General features: G+C 47.6%; 1 protein-coding gene across 8 annotated transcripts; it reads right to left on the minus strand.

The window, feature by feature from the left end:
* Positions 1-23580, minus strand: LOC115652951 (zinc finger protein 239-like). Of its 8 annotated transcripts, XR_004000788.1 has the most exons (5): positions 21935-22129; positions 20191-20309; positions 19833-19924; positions 1459-1812; positions 1-759 (listed from the first exon to the last, which is right to left on the minus strand). XR_004000788.1 is itself a non-coding variant. In XM_030565610.1 (3 exons), exon 3 carries the CDS (start codon positions 19806-19808, stop codon positions 18633-18635), a length of 1176 nt encoding a protein of 391 aa, XP_030421470.1. In that variant the 5' UTR covers positions 19809-19924; positions 20208-20309; positions 21935-22133; the 3' UTR covers positions 17278-18632. The 8 variants fall into 8 exon arrangements, 4 of the variants coding, with proteins under 4 accessions (XP_030421470.1, XP_030421468.1, XP_030421467.1 ...); XR_004000789.1 differs by lacking the exon at positions 1459-1812 and having other exon boundaries at positions 21935-22115; XR_004000787.1 differs by lacking the exons at positions 1-759; positions 1459-1812 and adding an exon at positions 15289-15325 and having other exon boundaries at positions 21935-22112.
* Between the last annotated feature and the right edge of the window lie 2669 nt (positions 23581-26249).

A 26249-nucleotide genomic window follows, 5' to 3' on the forward strand; every position in this document is an offset into this window, starting at 1 on the left:
GCACGCGAAGCCTTAAATTAGAGTGTATAAATGAAGACTTGGCACACCACTGCTGAAAGGTTGCCAACCTCTGCTTTAGCCTAATGCATCTCAGGGAATTCCCAGGCCAGATGCCCTGGATCCCACCAGTCCCCAATGCAGACTGACCAGCCTCCAGCTACTGGGCCTCCGACCTGCCTGTTGCTCGTTCCCCACTATTTGTCTGCTTCCTGGGCAAAGAGTGACCTGGTTGCAACCCTCTCCTGGGACTCAGGTTACAAAGGGCATCGGTCATTGTTTATGTGTAGGCAGACGGGCAGCCTGACCTGTCCCAGAGCCTCAGTAAAAGTCACACACCCAGTTCCTATCACCATCTAGGCACTGGTGCAGTACCCAGGGAAACTGAGGTACACCCAGTGTTAGTATAGGACAGCAAGACTCACATGCAACATCACAAGGTGCACAAAACCCCAGTTCATCACATCCTGTATTGTTGACAGCTATTTTGAAATAATTTACCAAAATAACTGAAAATGGTGTGATTCTATTGTGTTGCTTTGACAAATGAAATATGCAGAATTTTACAATATTGTGCACTGAATTTTCATTTTGTTTGGCCCAGAATTCCATCGGGGTAGCATATGTATGTTAACACTGTACTCTGTGCTACGAATGGTAATGATATGGTAGTAAGTTCTGGTTTTCTTTCTCTTTTGTAGCGCGGGCTTTACTCTTCTATTATTTTCATTCTTCTTTCTGACAAGGTTAGTTCTGCTTGTTCTGCAAAATTAATAAAGATTTTTTTAAATTAAAGATTTCATTAGTCCTTTGCATTGATCTCAAAAAATACAATTATTTTGCTATCTCGTGGGTTTTTAAAACATGTGCTTATAATCAGTTGGTGACAGGGTGGACACCCCCCCAACACCCCGTCCAGGCTGCCACTGGATGTACTGGGGTTTCACTGCTCCACCAGCCTGGATCCCCGTCTCTGTTTTGCTGAATTAGGCTCTCTGGCCTCTTGCAGCACGCACTGAAGTCAGTTCTTTGTGCGAGGACTCACCCAGCACTCCCGTGCACACCGCTTCTGGGGGCTAAACCCAAAACAATGCTGTCTCGCACTGTATAGAAATATCTGTACAGCACAAGCACATAAAATGTTGCCTTCTTCCTCAATGTGAAGAGAGATATGCACAATTTCTCCCTCCCATTATAAATTACATAAACTGGGGTTAATAATAAACAAAACACATGTTATTAGCTATAAAAGGCAGATTTTGGCTGTTAAAGAGATAACAAACAGAACAGAGCAGACGACGAAGCAAATAAAACAAAACATGCAAACTAAGTTTGATTCACTAAAGAAACTGGTTACAAATAGTAAATTTTCCCCCTAAATATTGTCACAGGCAGATTACAGAAAGTCTTGAAAGCCAGAGTCATCATTTGCAGCATGAGACTTCAGGTATTATTACTCACAGGCTAGACGCCCTTCCAGCTTGAGCTCAACCCTTCTCCCTCCAGTTCAGTTCTTGCTTCCGGGTGCTTTTGAGTGTCTCTTTGGGTGGGAAGGCAGAGGAGAACCATGATGCCGTCACTCTCCTGCCTTATATCGCTCTTGTGTATGGTGGGAACCCTTTGTCATCCCGTGGAAAAACACTGGCAGTCGAAAGGGAGGGAAACCCAGTGCCAGGTGTCTCAGACCCAGGTCTCTGCAGGGCTGTGGTAGCCATTACTCGCAAGCTGTCTGGAGTGTCCACACGACTAACCCCTTTCACAGTCCTTTGTCTTTGCTAATGGGCCATCAGCCTGTCTGGCTTGTCACTGCTGTACCTGAAGGAGTAGTTGTGGGTGACACCCAAAGTAGTACATTTGAAATACAGACACATGGTCAATATTCCTGACTTCAGCTACAGAAATGATACAGGCACACCGACTGGATATTCACATTCAATAAATCACAACCTTTCCAGTCATATTTTCCATGCGCTCTCTTGCATGAAGTACATCTCAGTTAAGCCATATCCATATAAGCATATTTACATAAAGAATCAATCAATCAGTCCGGTTTCCCCAGTATGGAACATTGGCTATTGGCATTTAATCTAATTTATATATTAATTTATATATTAATAATGTATATATAATATAAATAATAACTTTACTTCCTGGCTCTCCCATAACTCCAACCCAGTGTCCAGCCCTCTCCCATCCTCTCTCCTTCACCCTGTCACTCTGCAGATACCCTGGGATCACTACACACCCGATTCAAAACCGGGAGCTGCAGTCACTCACCTGTCCAGGAAGGGTAAGAGCCTGGGGGGGTTCCAGCCCCCGCCTGGAGAAAGTCCCTCAGGCTGGGCACAGAGGGGCACTAGGGAAGGGCACTCCCCGCACACACCCCACTGGAGAGCAGCAGCGGCTCAGCCCAGGTTCCTGGCTCACATTAAAGCAGAGGTTCTCAACCTGCAGCCCAAGAGCTGCTTGTGGCCCAGTCTGCACATGACTGCGACCCATGTGACATTCCCAGAGCCATATAGGTAATACTGCATGCGTCCCACAACGGTAACTAGCTCGAAAACCACGGCAAGAAAGGTAGCAGGAGTGGTGGCGTCTGACCCAGGAAGTTCAATGTCTGATCTGCTGAGCAGCACTAGGGATGGGCTTCTACGAAACGTGTCCCAAGACTGTTCTCTTGCACAATTTGCTGCCAGTAGCGGATACAGACACCCACCTATTCTTTTCTGCTACACTGTCAGAATTTGCTACATCCCATCCCCCTTCCCCATCTCCTGGACTTCAGATAGCAAATTCTCACAGAGCAGGGGCTGCCCTTTACCTTGACCATCTCCTGGCCCTCGTGATGTCATGAATTAAATTTCCCTTAGCTGTGGTGCCAGGGGCTGGCAATAGCCACTGGGGGCCATGACAGTGATGCTGCAATACGCAGACACACAGAGGAGCTAAGAGACAGTGCCATCCTTAGTGTGGTGGGTGCCACAGATTTGAATTCCACATGCATCTGCAGGGCCTCCAGCTGCCATTAACTGTGTTCAGTGTAGCTGTACTGAATGGAGGAATTAGCTGGATCAGCTTGGCAAAGCAGGGGGTTGGACATAGATCTGCCACCTCCCATGAACAACAGACCTCCTTCCGCTGGGCAAGACGGCAGCACCTTGCAGGTTAAACATACAACACCTGGCCTAGCTGGCACGTTTATTGTAACAGCAGATAGGGAAAGAGGAAAAGCAACAGAGGACGTCCTTTGGCTTCCAGCATGATCTGAGCCCTGCGCCTTTATCTCCCTTCACAGCTTCAAGCCATCACTATAATGGGAGGTACATAGCCCAAAGGAGGCACAGAGTCATTCCATGATGCATAGAGATAAGGCACTTGTGGCTACATTGTTAACCTCTTGGGTTTAGACTAAATATTGCAAAAGTCTATTAATTTTGCAGTGCTGTTTGTGGTAACATTCAGGTGTTAAATCCTCTTCTCTAAGGGACGGACAGTACTCTGTTTTAGCATGATGCACACTGTAAGGGCTGGCAGGATAGGGGGTGTTTTCCCCCTACTCCTGCACCAGCTGTGGGGGCACCATCTTCACTACAGATCTCGCTGATTTACCCATTGCCTTTTTTGAACAAGACCCTTCTCTGCCTCTCTGGAACACACCTCAAGGTAAAATCCTCCAACATAAGAGGAGGCTGCAGAAGTGTACCTGCAAATATTAACCTATTCCTTGCTCCCCCCACCCCACCACACACCCAGCAGTTGTACAGGCATCCTATTCAAGAGTGAAGTAAGGTGGAAAATGTCTTACCATCTCTAAGAGCAGCCCAGTCTACAAAAGCACATGGAAGTGGCATTTAAAAAGTGAAACGTGTTATATCCTTGGGGGCAGCCAGTTTAGGAAGAAATCACTTGAGGCAAGACAGCAGACAGCTAACAAAACTACCATTTATTTACAGACACAGAGCTCCCCTAACTGGCTGGGCTACATCCTAATAACACCGGTCTACAATTTTTGAGAAGTCGTCTGCTTCAGAGATAAAATGTGATATTTATTATGTATTTTGATGTGCTGAATTCAAATATGACAATTAAAACAACTGATTGGCTACTGTTTCTAAGATATTTAAGTTTTTACATTTTATGTCTATGTATATTGTGTAGATAGTAGAGTTTTAATCATAAATTGTAAACCTGTCTTTTCATGTGTTTATGGTTCCTTTACATGATAATATTTCACCTGTCCTGTTTATGTAACACTTTAAAAATCAGCAAAAGGGTTATATAAATAAAATTGATTATGAAACTATGTACAAAGCTTAGTCCTATTCAGTGTCTACTTGGCGCTTCTTGGCTTGTCTCTTGTATTCATTAAATGGAGCATCTCTTGTCACTGTCCAGCAATAGTCTGCAAGCATTGATGGGCTCCATTTGCCCTGATAACCTGCCAGGAGATTCCACTGCTGTAGTCTGGAGCCCAACAGCTCTGCCTTACTCTTGGGTAGTTCCAAATCCCTGGCAAGGTCATTCAGTTCACCTTGTGTTATGAGGTGTGGTTCAGAGGAGGAGGATGGGAGAAAATGTGGGTCCTGTGACATTGATGGTTCAGGACCAGAAATTTCCTCCTCTTCCTCTTCCTCGTCTGACTCAAGTGAGAATGATTCTGGTGCATCAGGAACCGGCAGTCCTTCTCCGTGGGGTACTGGGCGTATAGCTGATGGAATGTTTGGATAATGCACAGTCCACTTTTTCTTCTTTGACACACCTTTCCCAACTGGAGGCACTATGCAGAAGTAACAATTGCTGGTATGATCTGTTGGCTCTCTCCAAATCATTGGCACTGCAAAAGGCATAGATTTCCTTTTCCTGTTCAACCACTGGCGAAGATTTGTTGCACAAGTGTTGCAGTATATGTATGGGGCCCATCTCTTGTCCTGATCTCCAATTTTGCAGCCAAAAGAAAGGTGAGAGGCTTTATTAACCATAGTGGTTATACTGCGCTTTTGGGATGCAAAAGTCACTTCACCACAAACATAGCAGAAGTTATCTGCACTGTTCACACAAGTACGAGGCATCTCTGCTCACCTTGGTTAAATAGAAATGTGTCCCTTTGCAAAATCAAACACTGACAAATAAGAGAGCATGACACTGTATGATTTCTAGAGCTGATATAGGGCAATTTGTTCAGCAGAGTGATGTAAGCTTCGTTATGATTGCGTCATCCATGACTTCTAGGAATAACATGATGCAATTCATATCATGTATGATGCAATACCAGCTTCAGATTGCATCATTCATTGTTTTGCCTAAAAAGCAAGTAGTGTCCAAACCCAGGCATAGATTTATTCATAGATCCAGTCAAAGATGTATTTTAGTCATTTCTGGTTTAAATTGAGATCCCTTCCCTTTATAACTCACTTATCCTCCGCCATTCCCAAGTCAAGGGTCGTATATACTGACCCAGTAGCATATCTTGAAAACTAGAGCCAATCAACAATTTTAAGCATCATTTTCGTTCTCAGTGACCCAGAATTAGTAAAGTTGGACTACATTTATTTCAGAAGCATTTTGGCTGTAGAGCAGTGTAATCTAACTCAGTTGCCACAGGAACAAAAACCATGACAACCAAATACACAGCCTATTCCTTCCCCCCTAATAAGAACATCCCCTAAATAAAACACACAATAGACTAGAAAAGGAGGGTAGACTGCCTCCATTCCCGGCTAAACCCTGGGGATTATTTTGCCCCATAACCGTGGGTTCGCCCTCGCTAAAAATCCAGTCGATGAGGAGGCCTTCTGTCTCTAGGTGGATTACGATGAACTTCTGGTGCTGTTGCACCCAAAAGTATTACGGGCTCAGGGTCTGCAGCACGAACAGGTGAGCAGGTGTTATCAGCTCATGTTGGGCAAAGGGGTATCTCAACCGCCGGCAGTAATGGAGGAGAACGGTCAGGAACAGGTGATTCGTGATTCGGTGTCTCACCGGAAGAGGTGAAGTCAGACCACTCAACTGCAGATGTGTCCTGAGGACTGGCATGACCTGGCAACAGCTGAGCTACATGTCGCCGCCAGGTAAGATTCTCTGCAGTCCGGACTGTGTAGGAAACAGGCCCTGTTTGAGTGATGATAGTGGCAGGGACCCATTTAGCTCCAGAAGTATAATTCCGAGCCAGAACTGGGTGTCCCGAGCTAAAGGTTTGGTCTCTTGCTCTGGGTGCCCATCTGATGACTTAATATTGCTGCTGATGTTGCACAATTTGTCAAGGTTCAGAAGGTTTCAGCAGATCAAAGCAAGTGCGCAGCTGTCGTCCCATCATTAGAAAGGCCGGGGATGCCTTGGTCGTAGCATGAGGTGTGTTTCTGTAGGAAAGTAAGAAGGTATCCAGACGCTTTTGAATGGAGTGTTGTCCCCTTGCTGATTTCAAAGCGTTTTTCATTGTCTGCACAAATCTTTCAGCTAATCCATTGGTGGATGGATGATATGGTGCTAAAGTGATGTGGTGTATCCTATTTGCCTTCATAAAATTTTGAAACTCCTGAGAGACGAACTGCGGTCCGTTGTCGCTCACAAGTTGTTCTGGCAGACTGAAACGACTAAAGAGTCCCTGTAGTTTTTGGATAGTACTCTCTGCAGTAGTGGACTGCATTATAGAGACTTCTGGCCATTTAGAATGGGCATCTACTGCCACCAAGAACATGTTTCCTTCAAGGGGGCCAGTGGGTTTTCAGGTCAGTCCCATGGGTGTAGGGGTGCCCACTGGGGTGCATTCCTCACGCTCTGACATGACATACAAGCTTTTGCCTTCTCTTCAATAGCACTGTCCAATCCAGGCCACCAAAAATAGCTTTGTGCAATTTCCTTCATGCGCTCTATTCCACTGTGACCGGAATGTAGCTGTTCTAACATCTGTGATCTCAGTGGCGGTGGAATAATGACATGTCTCCCCCACAACAAACAACCAGATTGGACCGATAACTCCGTCCTCCTGGACATGTAGGTAACAAGGTCGGGTGAGACCGGAGAGGTTTGTTGAGATTTTCCATGCATCACCAGGTCCATAACTTGGGACAATACTGGGTCAACGTGAGTTGCCTTCTTTATCTGAGTAGCAGTGATGAGTGTATTCTCTACCTGTTTGAAATAGAAGATTTCCTTTTGGGCACTATCTTGATGTTTGACCGGCAAAGGCAACCTTGAGAGGCCATCTACATTGCCGTGCAGAGTGGATTTCTGATATTTGATTTCATATGTGTGTGCTGAAAGTAACAATGCCCAATGTTGCATATGACTAGCAGCTAACGGGGGAATGCCTGTGTAGGGTCCAAAAATTGACATCAGAGGTCGATGGTCTGTGAGAAGAGTAAACTTTCACTCAAACAGGTACTGATAAAACTTCCGAATTCCAAAAACAATTCCTAATGCCTCATGTTCTATTTGGGCGTAGTTAGTTTCTGCTTTGCTTAGAGTGCGTGAAGCAAAAGCAATAGGTCTCTCTTCTCCTGAAGGCATAATGTGTGACATGACTGCTCCCACTCCATAAGGGGAGGCATTGCAGGCCAATTGTAGGGGGTAAGGATGGATCAAAGTGAGTTAGAACTTCAGAATTTAGCAATGCATCCTTAGCTTTGTTAAATGCAACATCACAGGCTTCAGTCCACTTCCAGGCCTTGTTCAGCCCAAGGAGCTCGTGAAGTGGTTTTAGCAGTGTGGCTAACTGTGAGATGAACTTTCCATAATAGTTCAGTAGTCCTAGAAACAAGCACAGCTGGCTTATATTTCAAGATGGGGGAGCCTCCACAATAGCCTTAACTTTTGCAGCGGCCTCATGGAGACCTGCAGCATCAATGATGTGTCCCAAATATTCAACAGAGGGCTGGAAGAATTCACACTTGTCTTTGCAAACTCGTAGGCCATACTCTTCCAGTCTTTGTCGGGTAGCCTCTAAATTCTTTAAGTGATCCTCTTCATTCCTTCAGTGACCAGGATGTTGTCCAGATAGCACTGGACTCCTGGCAAGCCACATAAGATCTGGTCCATAGCCCTCTGGAACAGGACAGGAGCAGATGTTATTCCGAAGGGTAGGCGACAGTATCGATAAAGCCCCTTATGAGTCACAATAGTCAACAGCTCTTGGGACTTTTCATCGACGTGCATCTGTAAATATGCTTGACTCAGATCAATCTTACTGAACTTGTGTCCCCCAGCCAGGTCTGCGAAGAGGTCATCAATGCGGGGAAGCGGGTATTGCTCTGCACATAACACTGGGTTGACAGTGACTTTAAAATCACCACAAATCCGGAAAGAGCCATCTTTCTTCACTATTGGAATGATAGGAGTTGCCCATGGGCTATGGGTAACTGGTATTAGGACTCCATTTGTGACCAGGTGCTCCAGGTCTGCTTCAACTTTCGGCCTGATGGCATATGGCACAGTTCTGACTTTCAGATATTTTGGTGGACTGTCAGGTTTAATGTTCAATGTCACAGTGATTCCCTTCATACTTCCCAGATCCTCTTCCTTAGTATAGTGGTCAGACCGGTTTCTTCTTTAGTCACTCGGTGCACTTCTGCCCAGTTCAGGTGAATCTTCCCAAGCCAAGACCTACCCATTAAGTCTGGGTAGTTACCTCTCACCACAAACAGCGGCAATTTAGCAGCCTGTCCATTGAGCTCCACATTAACATCAATAGTGCCCAACATGGACACAGCTTCTCCCATATACGTCTTCAGAACAGTTTTTGTTGCCTTAAGTGGAAGATGCATTAGCTTTTCTTTATACACATTATCGGAGAACAGAGAGATGGCTGCACCGGTGTCCAGTTCCATGCGTATAGGTTTGCCGTCCAACAACGGGGTTACCCAGTATTCATGTGAGCCCACTGCCAAAGACAAAACATGCAGTGGCACTTCCTCTTGCGATGAGGTATCACCTTGATCATCCTGGGTCTGCTCTAGGGTATGCAGGGTTCCTCTTTTTGTCGGCCAGACCACAGGCCTCTTTTTCTTTTGTTTACAGGCACACTCAATGTATCCCTTTTTACCACAGTGTTAACACACCAGGTCCTTACACCAGTATTCTGAGGCCTGGTGACCTGGCTTACCACAGCGGTAACATTCCTGACTCCCCCCAGTTTTGTGGGTTGGTTCTTGTGACACTTTTTGCACCCTAGGGGATGCAATACTGGATTGCGCCTCCCTTGTAACCAGTTCCATGGAGACAGCAATATCAACAGCCTTCTGTAAGGTAAGCTGAGCCTCTGTCAGCAGGCGCTTCCGTATAGCTTCACTGTAGAGGCCACACACTAACCTGTCACGCAGGGCATCATTTAACATCTCTTTAAATTCACAGTGTTCTGCTAGATTTTTTTAAATTGCTACAAATTGTACAACTGTTTCATCTCCTTTCTGGTCTCTTTTGTGGAACCTGTATCTTTCAGCAATTACTAGTGGTTTTGGGGAAAAATGGGACCCCAGGATTTCCACAATGTCACTGTAAGATTTGGTCTCTGGCTTAACAGGGTGTAGTAAGCTGTGCAGCAGGGAGTAGGTTTTAGCCCCTACAACACTTAAGAATATTGGCACCTTCTTTGCTTCTGTAATGTCATTTGCAATAACAAAAAGCTCAGAACGCTCAGTATACACAGGCCATTATTGCACTATAGTCTCCTCAAAAGGTTCCAGTGGCCCGGTCAGAGTAGCCATGATTTTTAGTTTCACTTTCACAGTCAGTGCAAACAAGCAGTTTTTCTGTTTGTTTGTTCTCTACCTTGACTTCTACTTCCTTCTGTTACTGGAGCAGCACCGGAATCCCATCTATCATTGCCACTTGTTATATCCTTGTGGGCAGCCGGTTTAGGAAGAAATCACTTGAGGCCAGACAGCAGACAGCTAACAAAGCTACCGTTTATTTACAGACACAGAAGCTGGCTGGGCTATCCCCTAATAATCTAACTCAGTTGCCATAGGAACAAAAACCATGACAATCAAATACACAACAAAACGGAAGCAATCTGTTAACATGGCTGTCTTGGAAATGAGTGTTGGCACAAGAATGATTTCTGATATCTTTGAGTTCCCCTAGCACCTGCAATGCACGGTCCATGCACAGAGAGGCCTTATAAGCCACTGAATGCCTGGCAAATCTTCAAGGAAATGGAAAGAAGATGAGAAAAGACGTGGCTGTTGAAACTTTGGTTTCCTTCCAGCCGAGGGCCCTATAAGGCAGAAGTGTGGAGAAGAGGTTTCCGGAAGCAATCTGAAAGTCCCATAAGTGAACAGAAAGGGAAGGAAAGGGAGCGCCTGGCCCGGGAAAGTGAGTGGTACATCTGGTACAGATGCAAACAGCTGTGCGGGAGAACATTTCATTGCTAAAATCATGACTAGCCACCCAATCGAGCCATATCCTGCACCCAGGGGAGAACACAGGATTGTGCAATCTCCATTGACACCACCCCCTCCCAAGTAGCAGGGCTTTGCCCCTGCTATTCCACCCCCAGGAAAAGCAAAGGGTGAGCTGATGGTTCCTCTGTGACCAGCTCCGAGCACCCAACTTTCACGAGTGTTGGAACCCAGCAGCACACACAGAGGTGCACTGAGCACTGGGGCTATGCTCAGCCTCCACTCCATTGCTCCTACCTTTGCACCATGTTATTGGGTAACTTGTTTTGATCAATTGGAGCTACTTTATTTTTATAAAGCCCAACTCTACTTATAAAACCACTCTGGAATATTCCCACCAATGTGAAACATTCCCTGGAGCAATTCTTAATAAAATCAAAACTGCAACATCTTTCAGTCATATCTTTGCTTTCAGCACCTTTGTTTCACACCCTTCCACCTTGCTAGGATCCCCGCACCATCATGCCCCTATTTCCTTTACTATTTGGGGTGTTACACTGTAGCATCTTCCCTGCCAGTTCCACACGTTCCAGAAAATCTCTCCCCGTCCACCACCCACCCAGCAGCACGGATCTCCCCAAAGCACCTGGCACAGAGCTGTCAATCTGCAGCTACCCAACATATAGTCCAATGGCTGCTCTCTCCTCTCCAGTGAAAGGTTCCTACATCAGAGAAGCAGCGGGTAAGGTGGGTCCCTCAGAACCACAGGAGGAACCACAAACACCCGCGTGTTCATACTCGCCTTGGGAACAAAGGTTCCCATTTTAATTGGAGAAAAGAAAGCAGAAGCTCCTGTCACCACTGACCTGGCCAGATCACTCCACTTGAATACTGGGGACCTTGCCAGGGTGATCCACCAAGCCTTGCTGCACCATGAAAGAATAGCTCAGGCCTTTGGTAAGCTGTAAGACCTGGTGCGGGGGACAATGATTAGGCACGAGTCCCAGCAATTCCACTCAAGAACCTCAACCATGCAAAGCCACCAATAACTTCCTGTGCATGGCCAAGCTTCATACCCCAGCCCAGCAGCACCCCCTCTATAGCAGCACACGAGTCCCCAACGATTGATCCAGCTGCACTACACTGGTTAGCTACCCACTGTGCCTGTCAGATATGAGGAGCTCCCGGCTGGCGATGGCCACATGAAGGGCTATCCTTAGGGAAAACAACACCCTGAGCAAACCTGTATTATGGCACCGCCAGCAGCAGATGCCTTCCAAGGCTCCTCCCCACCTTCCCCCCCCAGCCTATGCTTCCCCCACTCATTGCCCCAAACTCCCTTCCATGACCTGGCACTCCAGGCTCACCCTGCTTTTTGCTTCTTAACCACAGCACTCCCCTGACCACATCACCCACCTGGAGGGCCAGCCTTGCCCTGCAGTGACCCATGTCTGGATGCCATGGTGATGGGCACCATAGGAAACCCCACAGCAGTCACTTTGACTCCCCCAGCCAGTGCCACAGGGACCTTCATCTGGACGCTGAGCAGGACAGCAAGACGAGGTAGTAGGAGGTCCACTGCACTCTGACAGGGTGAGAGGGCTATGGGGCAGAGTCGTGCCTCTCCTGCACCTGCTAACCTCTCCCACTCAGCACGGCATCCAGCTCCTCTGCCAGAGCCCCAGAGGGTCGGCAGCCCAAGGGGAAGTGCAGTGACAGGAGGGCACCAGAGGGCCATGGTGACAGGGGCGCATGGTGACCTGAGAGACCCAGAAAGGGGGGAGGGAACCAGAGGTGTCTAGATAGAATCACACTGGTGTGGGGATACCAGGAGGCGGGCAGAGACATGCAGGCTCCAGGACAGATTTCTCTCACCCCCATACTGAGCATCTCCAGTGTCCAAGTGCCCCTCTCCAGGCCCAGAGCAGGGGGTTATTGGGGGGAAAGAGGTTAAAATGCTCCAGCACACTGGAGGTAGCAAGGGTGGGTGGTGATGGTGGACGGTTGGCTCCCAAAATATCCCCAACTCCCTGCACTAGCACGTCCCTTTGGGCTGAGTAAGAAAAAGGGGGAGCCCCTGAGAGCTGGGGAGCATGGGGACCTGTAGGGTCAGAGTGTGGCATGCAGGAGGGGGACTCTGAAAACTGGGGAGAATGGCAGCAGGGGGCTGAGAACTGGGAGGCTTGGACCTGTGGGGTAGAGGAAGGGGGGTTCCTGGGAGCCGTGTGGACATGGAAGTGGGTGGGAGCTCTGCGCGTAGGGAGGAGTCCCCCAGGCTCTGGGGCATAGAGAAGGGCCTCCTGGGAGTTGGGTGGGATGGGACCTAGAGGCACAGGGTGGGCCCTGGGAGTTGGGTGGGTGTGAGCTGGGGGCACAGGGAAGGGTCCCCTGGGAGCTGGGTGGGGGTGTGATGGGAGACTGGATTGGGACCCCCTAAGACTTACTGGTCTCTCTGCTCTGCAGTTTTAGTTCCCAGTCCCGTCCCTTCCCCTCCCACCCTGGAAGAGTCTGGCAACTTCCAGCTCCCATTGGCTGGCCACATTCATCTTCCATTGGGCCCACATAAAGACGAATGGCAGGGCTGGGACAATCTGGGGTGGTGGGGGGAGGGGAAGGGGAGTGTGGTGGATTCACTTGTAGAGCCCCCCTTGGGACTGTCACTTGATGTGCTGAGATACCACTGAGCCTAACCCTTCCCCCAGAATGGGCACCCCTTGCCTCTGTCTGCTGAGCCAGGCCCTGCAGGCCTCCTCCAGCACAGACCCTGAGACAGGGCCACACCCTCTGCAGAACACAGACACAGAGATTCACTCAGCCCTGGGGCAGCTCAGTTAAAAGGGACTTGCCCTAGCACCCAGTGCACAGCCTTTCTGGGAGTCTGAATCCCAGATGAATTTGTCTCACACTCTATAAAGTGGCATGCAGTGTGGGTTCATATTATTCGCCCTCTTCCCCGTTGTAGAGAGATATGCACAAACTGTTTGCCCCCAGGTAACAATTACACTGGGTTTATTAATAAACAAAAGTGATTTTATTAAGTATAAAAGGTAGGATTTAAGTGATTAGAAGAGATAACAGACAGAAAAAAGTAAGTTGCTAAGCAAAATAAAACACACACGCAAGGCTAACCTTAATACACTAAGAAACTAGTTACATGTAATATCTCACCCTCAGATGTTCCAATAAGCTTTTTTCACAGACTAGACACATTTCTAGCCCGGGCCCAATCCTTCCCCGTTTACTGTATGTTAGTTCCAGCAGACATCCTGGATGGTAAGCAGGGCCTTCCTCATGACTGGCCACAGTTTCTGTCCTGTTTCATCCCCTTCTATAGATTTGGCAAAAGGCAGGCGTCCTTTACTTCAGCTTGACCCTCCCAGTTCCTTATGGGAAAGTACTTGGTTTAAGATGGATTCCAGTATCAGGTGACATGGTCACATGTCCCTGTGAGACCCCAGGCTCCATACTTTATGGGCTAGCTCACACATCCGCAGGAAGACTTACAGGAAAACAAAACCATTCACAACTAGTTCTAGTTAAATGGAGCCATCCAGTTCCTGAAATACCATTAATGGTCCTCACTTAGTATGACTACATTAGTAAAACAAATATATACCTCATATTTCTAACTTCAGACAAAGAAATGCGTGCATACAAATAGGATTAACACATTCAGTAGATTGCCACTTCTCTAGCCCTGATCCCAGAGCAGCCACAGCTGGGGAGAGGCACCTCTCCCTTGGCCCTGGGCTGCTGCACAGAGAGAGGGTTATGGGTAAGGAATGGTGTCCCTAGCCTCTGTTTATCAGAGGATGGAGATGGATGGCAGGAGAGAGATCACTTGATCATTGCCTGTTAGGTTCACTCCCTCTGGGGCACCTGGCATTGGCCACTGGGCTAGATGGACCTTTGGTCTGACCCGGTACTGCCGTTCTTATGTTCTTATGCTGCAGCCTGTACCCCCTCATCCCTGGACCCACCCCAGAGCCTGCACCCCCAACAGGAGCCCTCACTCCTCACACCCCAACCCTCTGCCCCGGTCCTGAGGCTCCTCCTGCAGCCCAAACCCCTTAGCCCCGACCTCCACCCAGAGCCCGCAGCCCCTGCTGGAACCCTCACCCCCAACATTCTGCCCCAGCCCTGAGCCCCCTCCCATACTCTGAACACCTTGGCCCCACTGCTATCACATATCACCTCCTTATTGGTGCACATAACAAAATTCATTCTGCATATGGATATAAAAAAATTAGAGGGAACACTGCTTCAGCAACTCGGTCATCTAGCTAAACCAGTGGTTCTCAAGCTATTTACTGCTGTGGGTCGCAATGCAGCGCTCTCTGTGTTATGTGGGCTGCATCCACCCAAGATATGTACCACCTGAATGCCCCTGAGGATGTCACATGAGCCACAGCTGCATGCTGATTGGGCTGCAAGTGGCCCATGGGCCGTGGGTTCAGAACCAATAAGCTAAACCTTCTAGATCTATGAATTCATGGCAACTATGGGGAATAAACAGCAGAGCCCTGCTAGACTCTAATTTAAATGAAACACTTCAAGAGACTTTCCTAAAGGTCCCATCTCACCCCATGAAGGCCCATTCTCACATTCTTCTCCTTTGCAGATGAATGAATTTGAGAAACTCAGACCCATGTTATTCCTCCTCCTGCACAGCAGGAAAGTTGCAAATAAATCGTCATCCTAAGGCCAATGTCAGGACATTGCATTTCAAACCTCATGGAGACCATTATTTCTCCTGAATGTATCCATTAAATAACGTACTATCAAGTATAAATGAAAAGTTGAACCCTATCGCTGTACTGGAAGATAGGGATAGGGTCCAAAGTGACCTAGACAAATTGGAGGATTGAGCCAAGAGAAAACTGATGAGGGTCAACAAGGACAAGTGCAGAGTCCTGTACTTACGACGGAAGAATCCCATGTACCGCTACAGGCTGGGGACCGACTGGCTAAGCAGCAGTTCTGCAGAAAGGGACCTGGGGATTACAGGGGACAAGAAGCTGGATAGGAGTCAGCAGTGTGCCCTTGTTGCCAAGAAAGCTAACAACATATTGGGCTTCATTAGTAGGAGCACTGCCAGCAGATCAAGGGAACCGATTATTCTCCTCTATTTGGCACTGGTGAGGGCACACCTGGAATATTGCATCCAGTTTTGGTCCCTACACTACAGAAGGGATGTGGACAAATTGGAGAGAGTCCAACAGAGGGCAACAAAAATGATTAAGGGGCTGGGGCACATGATTTATGAGGAGAGATTGAGGGATCTGGGCTTATTTAGTCTGCACAGGAGAAGAATGAGGGAGGATTTGACAGCAGCCTTCAACTACCTGAAGAGGATGGAGCTCAGCTGTTTTTAGTGGCAGCAGATGACAGAATAAGGAGTAATGGTCTCAAGTTGCACTGGGGAGGCCTAGGTTGGATATTAGGAAACACTATTTCACTAGCAGGATGGTGAAGCACTGGAATGGGTTCCCTAGGGAGGTGGTGGAATCTCCATCCTTAGAGGTTTTTAAGGCCCTGCTCAACAAAGCCCTGGCTGGGATGATTTCATTGGGGTTGGTCCTGCTTCAAGCAGGGGATTGGAGTCTAAGTTCCCTCTCAGCTGCGCGGTTGCGCAGCAGCTATAAAGGGCCTGGAGAGGAGAGAGGTAGGTGGGAGCGGAGCCAGTTGGGGTATGAAAGGCAGCTGCAGGCCTCTCTCCCAGCCCCGGAGCTTGCTGCTGTCAGTGGGGGGAGAGAGACCCCTTCCCCCAGAGCTCCTTGTTGCCAGAGCCTGGTAGGGAGAGAGAGGCCCCTTCCCCCAGAGCTCCTTGTTGCCAGAGCCTGGTAGGGAGAGAGAGGCCCCTTCCCCTGGAGCACCATGCTGCTGGTGGGGAGACGGCTTGGCGGAGTCCTCTGGCCTGAGTCCCGGCACAGCCTGTCTCCACCCAGGGCCAGATTAGCATTTCTGGGGGTCCAGAGCTATTAGATTTTGTGGGCCCCCTAGGCTCCAGGGTGTGGCGAAAAATGCAGAATTCAGAGTGCAGGAGGGGGCTGCAGGTTGAGGCAAGGGAGTGGGTGCAGAAGGTGGTGAGGGTGCCGACTGGGGGTGCGGGCTCTGGGGTAGAGCTGGGGATGAGGGGTTTGGAATGCGGAAGGGGGCTCAGGGCAGGAGGTTGGGAAGAGATTAACACCATTTAGGAAACTAAAAAAACCAAAACAAGTAGAAAACATCACTTTGACAATGTAAGACCATAAAATGGAAGAGAAGAACTAGCAATATGTAAATAAGAAATTTGATTTAAATTAAAAAAAAACCCAAACCATATTTAAATGTCATAATTTAAATAAAATTTTTAGTTGTGATTTTTAGCCACCCTAAACAGAGGAGCTTCCAAAGGGTGCTGATGAAAATCTGGGCAGGTAGGAGAAACACCAAAACAAAATCAAGACCTGTTGCTTGAAAACACAAGGCAAAGGAGAAAGTGACAACACTCAAGGCAACCGAATTAAGAAGAGAAAATTACTCTTGCCTTTTGTTGAAAGCAACCCGAGCAGAAGGAGTAGGTGAAAGACAGATTGCAAGGGACAGAGGAGAGTTGGGAAAGTGAGAGGTAAAGGCCATGTGGTCCCAATACAACAGTCTCTTTGATCCTATATAAAATGTAAATGAATTGAAAATTTATACATGTGTGCTTTAATGGAATTTCTATACAGATAGGGTCTGAAAGCAAGACAATTTAACACATTCTGAAACGGGGGCTGAACAGCTTATAGTTTCTGGTAAATCTAATGTGGTTGGTGTATTTATTATTTTTTATCATCAGTCAACACCCTCATTTCCCCCCCACCCCCCACCCCAACCCTCTGCCCCAGCCAAGAGCCCCATCCTGTCCTCTGAATCCCTCATCCTCAGCCACACCCCAGAGCCCTCACCACCACACCCCAACCCTCTGCCCTAGCCTGGAACCCCCTCCCACATACCGAACAAACCCCTCAGCTCCACCCCACTAATTTTGACATGTGCCCCAATATGGAGGTGATCTGTCACACACCACCTTCATGTTGGTGTCACATAAGATTCATTTCGTACACGAGTGGCAAAAAATAGAGGGACACTGGAACTTGGACTAGACACCTCCTGAGGTCTCTTCAACCCTAATCCTCGATGAGTCTGTGACGCTAAATTGCAAAGAATAAGAAAATCAAACTGGAGCTGCACGGCAGCAGAATTCTATTCTGTGTGGATGCTTACACCAGGCGCATCCCCACAGTATGTGAGCACCTTTCAATGGTGCTGTAAGCAATCTTCTGTCACATGTTTGTTCTCTCATCATTTCCTGGGGGACAAGTGCGTGCAGGGAAGAGATCTATTACGGCAGCTTTTGTTTGTGGCAACAAGTATATGTGTTGATATGTATTTATACTACAGAAGGCAAAGTTTAAAAAATGTGGCTTACATCTGGAGCAGAAGGTGGTCAGGTTGGTAATGGTCTTTAGCTCCTGGGAGAGTTCATTCCAATGTCTCAGTCTGGCCACCAAGGCAGTTTTGTCTCTGCCCAAATAAACTTTACCCTTATTGTGGCCAGTTTCAATGTGCCAGAGTTGCAAAGTTGCTGTCTATGGTCTTCTTCACAGAGCTTTAGGAATGGTTTTAAATAACCCGGGCCCAGGCCATGGAGCACCTTGAAGATAAGGACCAAGATCTTGAACATAATTTGATATTCTGGGACAGGCCATGTAGGGAGTGGAGGACAGGCGTATGCTCACAGGAGTTTGCGTTGCAGAGAAGATGCACTGCAGCGTTCTGTACTAGCTGAAGCTCCCTTGGCACTGATGGTTTCATGGCCAGGCAGATCACATTGCTGCAGCCCTGCTGAGGGATGACAAAGCTGTAAGTAACTGAGGCAGGATTTTTGTCTGCCTGCAGGGAACAGCATCTCCTAGCCAAGGGGAGATGATAGAGAACATTACTTGCAGATGCTACTATGTGACAGCTTAGTGTCAACGAGGAATCCAACATGCTCCTTGACTATGGCCTGAATTGACAAATTGTGGGGAATTAACTTAAATGTAGGCATTGATCAGAAGCTGTTCAAAGCTTCTTGAAAAATCATAAACCAATCTCATCCCAATGTGGGAACCTTATCCCAGCCTCTTGTTCTACACAGCTCTGTCCCCAGAATGTGGTTTTATTCTCTGCCTTAGAACCATTGCATAATCCCCATTACACAGCCACTCCAGCCTGGCCTGACACTCTGAGATTCACAGGAATTGGCAGAAATGTTATTCATTTGTCCCTTCCCTAGTCAGGGCACTTCAAGGATTTCTTGCCTGTGTGGCTTCTTTGATGCTTAGAAAGGTGTGAGCTACATCGGTATGTTTTCCCACAGGTCAGGCATTTATAGGGTTTCTCTCCTGTGTGTGTTCTCTGATGTACATTAAGGTCTGGGCGCCTCCTGAAGCTTTTCCCACAATCACAGCATTTGAAGGGCTTCTCTCCTGTGTGTATCTTCCGATGACCATTAAAGGTTGTGATGCTACTGAAGCTTTTCCCACACTCAGGGCATTTATAAGGTTTCTCTCCAGTGTGTTTTCTCTGATGTGTAGCAAAAGCTGAACTGTATCTGAAGCTTTTCCCACAGGTCGTACATGTATAGGGTTTTTCTCCCGTGTGGATTCTCTGGTGTTGATTTAAAAGTGATTTATCACTGAAGTTTTTCCCACAGGTCAGGCATTTATAGGGCTTTTCTCCAGTGTGGATTCTCTGGTGTCTAACAAGTTGTGAGGGCTGAACAAAGCTGATCCCACACTTGGGGCACATATAGGGCTTCTCTCCTGTGTGGATTCTCTGATGGATAATGACCCCAGCAGTGTCAGAGAATTGTTTCCCACAGTCAGGGCACCCATAGGGTCTCTCTCCCGTGTGCATTCTCTGATGTGAAACAAGGTGGTAGCCCTCCCTGAAGCTTTTCCCGCACTCAATGCATTTGAAGGGCTTCTCTCCTGTGTGCATCTTCTGATGCCTGTTAAAGTTTCCACTGCCACTGAATGTTTTTTGACACTCAGGACATTTATAAGGTTTCTCTCCAGTGTGTTTTCTCTGATGTGTAGCAAGGACTGAGCTGTATCGGAAGCTTTTCCCACAGATCAAACATGTATAGGGTGTTTCTCCTGTGTGGATTCTCTGATGGTTAATGAGAGTAGTACTCTGAGAGAAGCTTTTCCCACACTCTGCACATCTATAGGGTTTTTTCCCCATGTGGATTGTCTGCTGAGTAATATGGGCTGAACTCTTACGTAAGCTTTTCCCAGAGTCACCAAACATATTGGGTGTCTCTCCAGTGGGGACTGTGAGCTGAGCAGTTTCTTTGATTTTTCCAACCCCTCTGCTCCAGTGAGCTGATTCATCCTGTCTCTGCCCTGGATCTTTTCCCTGTTGCCCCTGTGGCCGGGACTGGGTCTTACAAGTTTTTCCCATCCCCAGTCACTGGGAAATATTCACCTTGAATCTTCCCAAACTGTCCTGTGTGGTTCTGCTCTGGACTTCTAGCTGAGGGTTCTCCTCCTCAGTCTCACTCACCGTCCCATCACCTGCTGGGACAGAGAGAGAATCCAGTTTGGAGTCACCCACTGAGATGCAGAAAAAAGGGGACATCACAAAGGGGAATGGGAAAGAAGAAACAAACTGAACAACTGCCCCCAAATCCTTTCCTCAAGGAGAGAAAGAAGGGAACAATTCTGCCACCTTATTCCCATCTGAATATGGAGGAGAGTGTTTGTTTCTACATGGGCACACGGGACTGGTGAAAACTCAGGAGTGGCATATGCCATGAGGGTGTAAAACACAGTTTCAGAGCCACTTTTGCCAATTTCTTACATCTCAGTATCTCTCTTTCCTCCTCTCTCTGGAGACTGGGGCCCCACAGCTCCTCTCTTCACTCCAGCCAGGAGATCACGTCAGGTCTGGACATTGGAACTTCTACTTGGGGTCAAGCAAACAAATGAGCAACATCAAGGTAGGTACCTCAGTTACCTCTAAGTGGCCTGAGTTTCAAAAACGCTGAGCCTGCAACAGTGGGGCTTGGTTCTGAGTGTCCAGAGCTATTGACACCAGGCCACTTATTCCACTGCCTGAATATGGATTTGGAAATGTACTTTTAGGGTCCCGTAATTAAAGTTCCAGGCCTTGGTCATTTGATTATAGCACAGACTCTGCCCCTGCCACCAGGAATAAATCCGTGAGACATTTTTAAACCTGACCAGAAACAGTGATTTAATAGTCAATGAGACCGCTCAGATGGCTAAAGACAAGCACGTGTGGAAGTGTTGGCAAAATCAGATCCTAAGTTAATAAACAAAACTTAGCAAATGAAAGAAGAAATCAGTGTGTGTGCAGAATGGAGAGTTATTCAACCCTCAGGAAACACACACATCACAGAAGGGCAACTGAAATTATTAGGGGTTTGGAACGGGTCCCATCTGAGGAGAGATTAAAGAGGCTAGGACTTGTCAGCATGGAAAAGAGGAGACTTAGGGAGGTATGATAGAGGTTTATAAAATCATGAGTGATGTGGTGAAAGTGAATAAGGAAAAGTTATTTACTTGTTCCCATAATATAAGAACTAGGGGCCACCAAATGAAATTAATGGGCAGCAGGTTTAAAACATTTAAAAACAAGTTCTTTTCACACAGTGCACAATTAACTTGTAGAACTCCTTACCTGAGGAGGTTGTGTAGGCTAGGACTATAACAGGATTTAAAAGAGAACTGGATAAATTCATGGAGCTTAAGTCCATTAAGGCTATTAGCCAGGCTGGGTAAGGAATGGTGTCCCTAGCCTCTGTTTGTCAGAGGATGGAGATGGATGGCAGGAGAGAGATCACTTGATCGTTACCTGTTAGGTTCACTCCCTCTGGGGCACCTGGCATTGGCCACTGTCGGTAGACAGGATACTGGGTTAGATGGACCTTTGGTCTGACCCAATATGGCCAATCTTATGTTCTTATGTCATTTTTAACTAGAGCTGAGAGATAAGCACGTCTGACCTAGGAATTCTCGCTGTCTCAAGTATAAAGTTACCAGCCTAAATCCTTCTGCTACCGAATTAGTTCAAAAGTTGATAACACTTATTCATTCTGGAGAGACTTTCTAGCCTGAAGATGAACAAAGGTGCTGCCAGACTCGCTCAGACCCAAGGTCCATCTAGTCATTTCAGCACTTTGTAAGCAACTGAAAAGGATAAACTTGTGCAGCCAAAGAGCAGAATCAAAGATGCCTCTTTCCGGGACCCCCTGACCTGTCCCCAGGGCTGCGCGCCCCCCCAGCGGCGCGGGCACCAGCCAGAGGCAGGACCTGGCTGATCCTCTCCCTGCCCCCCCTTCTCCCCAGGCCAGGCACTGCCCGGGGGGGCTGGGAGCCGGGAGCCCCCCCCATTGCTCCTGCGGTCTCTGCCCCCGGCTCCCTCCTGCCCTCGGGCGGGGAGACTCGGGCTCTGGCCCGGCCGGGGGGGGGCAGCAGCTCTGGGACTCGCAGCCCCCGGGAGCGGAGCTGGGGCGCGGCCGTGGGGGCAGAGTCACTTCCCGGCCCTTCCCCCGGGCCCCTCACCTGCTGGCTCGGCTCGGCTCGGCTCCCAATGGGGGCGGGGGCCTGTGGCCCGGGAAGTCCAGCCCCGGCTCCGCGCAGCCGACAGAGGGAGCCCCGAAGCTGGGAGCTCCCCGGGAGCGGCTAGTCGGGGCGGGGCATGCGCAGTAACCGCTGCTGAAGCCGCTGCCCTCACTCCCCACTTCCCAGCCTCGCCCGGTCCCTGCAGCAGCCACTGGTCGGAGCGGGGCATGCGCAGTAACCGCTGCTGAAGCCGCTCCCGCTGCCCTCACTCCCCAGCCCCGCCCGCTCCCTGCAGCAGCCAGTAGGCGGGGCGGGGCGGGGCGGGGCATGCGCAGTAACCGCTGCTGAAGCCGCCGCTCCCCGCGCTGCCCTCACTCGCCAGCCCCGCTCACTCCCTGCAGCAGTCCAGCCCGGCAATCTAGATGCACACTTGGGGCTTTTCAGGAGTCAGTTACATGAAGCTGAAAATAATTTGAGCCAAATCAGCTGAGCAGAAGAATTGAAATAGAAAAATGTGAATGAGAATTGGACATTGTTTAAGAACACATTAGTAAATGTCCAAAAATGTGATTGTGAACAAGAACACACACTGGTTTAAACAAAATTGATTGATGGCAGCTATATAAAATCAATCCATCAACCCATCTGTCAAATTCAAAACATGAAGATTGATAGTTATACAAAGAAATCACCAGCTACAAGCTATAGAAAAATGAAACGGGAAGGACAGAAACTCCAGGAGAACTCTATGGCCAGCAGAGTTAAGGATGAAAGAGGAGTTAGGAAGGGATTTTTAAAGAATATTAAGAACAAAAGGAATTCTAAAAATGATCATGCTCCATTATTAGATGGAAATGGTAGAATGATAAAAAATAATGCAGAAAAAGCTGAAGTCTTCAATAAATATTTCTGTTTTGTATTTGGGAAATAGCTGAATATTGTGGTCATAGCAGATGATGCTGATGAAATTTTTCCATTCCTGAAGAATTTCTGGGGGATGTTAAACAGCAGCTACTAAAGTGAGATTTTTTTAAAATCAGCAAGTCAAGCTAACTTGCATCAAGAGTATTAAAAGATCAGGCTTAGGAACTCACTGTGCTGTCAGAGTTGATTTTCAATAAGTCTTGGAAAAGGGGAGGGTGGGGTTTATGTGGGTAATTATAAGCCATCAGCCTGACGTCCATCCCAGGCAAGATGATGGAATATCTGATATGGGACTCAAATAATAAAGAATTAAAGTATTTTGCTCCGGCAGCTGAGCTGCCATAAAGCATTATGTAAAACAAGTGGAAAACAGATGTCATAAGTGCGCTGAACAGAGCGTCATCTTAATCGGTAGGTGGGGCATTAACTCAGGCCAGGGCTTTATAAAGCCGGGCACAAGCGACCAGGGAGCTGGCGAACAGGGGCTGCTAACAGAGAGTTTTGCAAGGGAGTTGGGAAGGGAGGGGGAGTACCTTGTCAGTCCTACCTGTTCCCCTGTAGTCCACTTAAAACCTATAATCCAAACCATTTTCCAAAACCCCTTTCTTTAAACCACCCTTCTATTAACTAGGAGACAGTGCAGGCAGAAGCCCAGCAGCAGAGTGGGGGCTATCCAGTTTATTGCACTGAGTGTAGCATGTATGATTACCTGCCCTGTGGGCGGGTGGCGTATGTGTGCAGTCGGTGCAAGGAGCTCCTGGCCCTCAGAGACCACGTACGGACTTTGGAGGCCAGGGTGGCGGAACTGGAGGAGTTAAGAGAGGCAGAGAAGTATGTTGATGAGGCTTTCCAGGACACTGTAGAATTGTCCCACCTCCGCTCACACAGCCCCTGCGCTGTTGAGGAGGATGAAAGGCCTAGGGAAGCAGAGCAGTCAACGAGAGCAGAGGGAAACCTCCCATAGTTGGGACCCTCCTTCCAGATGGTGCTGGGGCTGCCTCTCGCACTGAGGTTACCTCTCCGGGGGAGGGAACTCCAGTTTCCAGGAAAAGGCAGGTGTTAGTAATGGGAGGTTCGATCATTAGAAACGTAGATAGCTGGGTTTGTGATGACTGGGAGAACAGTTTGGTGACTTGCCTGCCTGGTGCGAAGGTTGTGAATCTCTGAAGGCATCTGGACAGACTTATGTGTAGTGCTGGGGAGGAGCCCGTGGCCGTGGTACATGTAGGTACCAATGATATAGGGAAGGGTAGGAGAGATGTCCTGGAAGCCAAATTTAGGCTGCTAGGGAAGAGACTGAAATCCAGGACCTCTATGGTGGCATTCACAGAAATGCTCCCAGTTCCATGCGCAGAGCCAGCTAGGGCAGGCAGAGCTTCAGAGTCTCAATGCGTGGATGAGACGATGGTGTAGGGAGGAGGGGTTTAGGTTCATTAGGAACTGGGGAAACTTTTGGGATGGGGGGAGCCTATGCAGGAGAGATGGGCTCCACCTAAACCAAAGTGGAACCAAACTGCTGGCACTAAACATTAAAAAGGTTGTAGAGCAGTTTTAAAACTAGGAGATGGGGGAAAGCTGACTGCTGCAGAGGAGCATGTGGATCGGACAGAGACTTCTCTTAGGGGAGAGTCTGATGATAGAGAATCTCCAGGTTATAGTCAGGAACAGAGGGCGGAAGATGATAATGTAAGGGCAGGATCAGATGATAAACAGTCACATAAAAAAGAATCTGGCACATCAGAAAAGGGCAGACAAATAAACAGGGACAAGTTTTTAAAGTGCTTGTACACAAATGCTAGAAGTCTAAATAATAAGATGGGTGAACTAGAGTGCCTTGTGATAAAGGAGGATATTGATATAATAGGCATCACAGAAACCTGGTGGACTGAGAGCAATCAATGGGACACAATCATTCCGGGGTACAAAATATATCGGAAGGGCAGAATAGGTCGTGCGGGCGGGGGGAGTGGCACCATATGTGAAAGAAAATGTAGATTCAAATGAAGTAAAAATCTTAAGCGAATCCACATGATCCATAGAATCGCTATGGATAGAAATTTCATGCTCTAATAAAAATATAACATTAGGGATCTATTATCGACCACCTGACCAGGACAGTAATAGTGATGATGAAATGCTAAGGGAAATCAGAGAGGCTATCAAAATTAAGAACCCAATAAGAATGGGGGATTTCAATTATCCCCATATTTCACTTCAGGACGAAATGCAGAGATAAAATTTCTCCATACTTTAAATGACTGCTTCATGGAGCAGCTGGTACGGGAACCCCCAAGAGGAGAGGCAACTCTAGATTTAATCCTGAGTGGAGCACAGGAGCTGGTCCAAGAGGTAATTATAGCAGGACCACTTGGAAATGGTGACCATAATACAATAGCATTCAACATCTCTGTGGGGGGAAGAACACCTCAACAGCCCAATACTGTGGCATTTAATTTCAAAAAAGGGGACTATACAAAAATGAGGGGGTTAGTTAAACAAAAGTTAAAAGGTACAGTGACTAAAGTGAAATCCCTGCAAGTTGCATGGGCCCTTTTTAAAGACACCATAATAGAGGCCCAACTTCAATGTATACCCCAAATGAAGAAACACAGTAAAAGAACTAAAAAAGAGCCACCGTGGCTTAACAACCATGTAAAAGAAGCAGTGAGAGATAAAAAGACTTCCTTGAAAAAGTGGAAGTCAAATCCTAGTGAGGCAAATAGAAAGGAGCACAAACACTACCAGCTTAAGTGCAAGAGTGTAATAAGAAAAGCCAAAGAGGAGTTTGAAGAACGGCTAGCCAAAAACTCCAAAGCTAATAACAAAATGTTTTTTAAGTACATCAGAAGCAGGATGCCTGCTAAACAACCAGTGGGGCCCCTTGACGATCAAAATACAAAAGGAGCGCTTAAAGACGATAAAGTCATTGTGGAGAAACTAAATGGATTCTTTGCTTCAGTCTTCACGGCTGAGGCTATTAGGGAGATTCCCAAACCTGAGCCGGCTTTTGTAGGTGACAAATCTGAGGAACTGTCATAGATTTGAAGTGTCACTAGAGGAGGTTTTGGAATTAATTGATAAACTCAACATGAACAAGTCACCGGGACCAGATGGCATTCACCCAAGAGTTCTGAAAGAACTCAAATGTAAAGTTGCAGAACTATTAACTAAGGTTTGTAATCTGTCCTTTAAATCGGCTTCTGTACCCAATGACTGAAAGTTGGCTAATGTAACGCCAATATTTAAAAAGGGCTCTAGAGGTGATCCCGGCAATTACAGACTGGTAAGTCTAACGTCAGTACCAGGCAAATTAGTCGAAACAATAGTTAAGAATAAAATTGTCAGACACATAGAAAAACATAAACTGTTGAGCAATGGTCAACATGGTTTC

Source organism: Gopherus evgoodei, chromosome 5 (genome assembly GCF_007399415.2).
Source record: "Gopherus evgoodei ecotype Sinaloan lineage chromosome 5, rGopEvg1_v1.p, whole genome shotgun sequence".
Lineage (NCBI taxonomy): Eukaryota > Metazoa > Chordata > Testudines > Testudinidae > Gopherus > Gopherus evgoodei.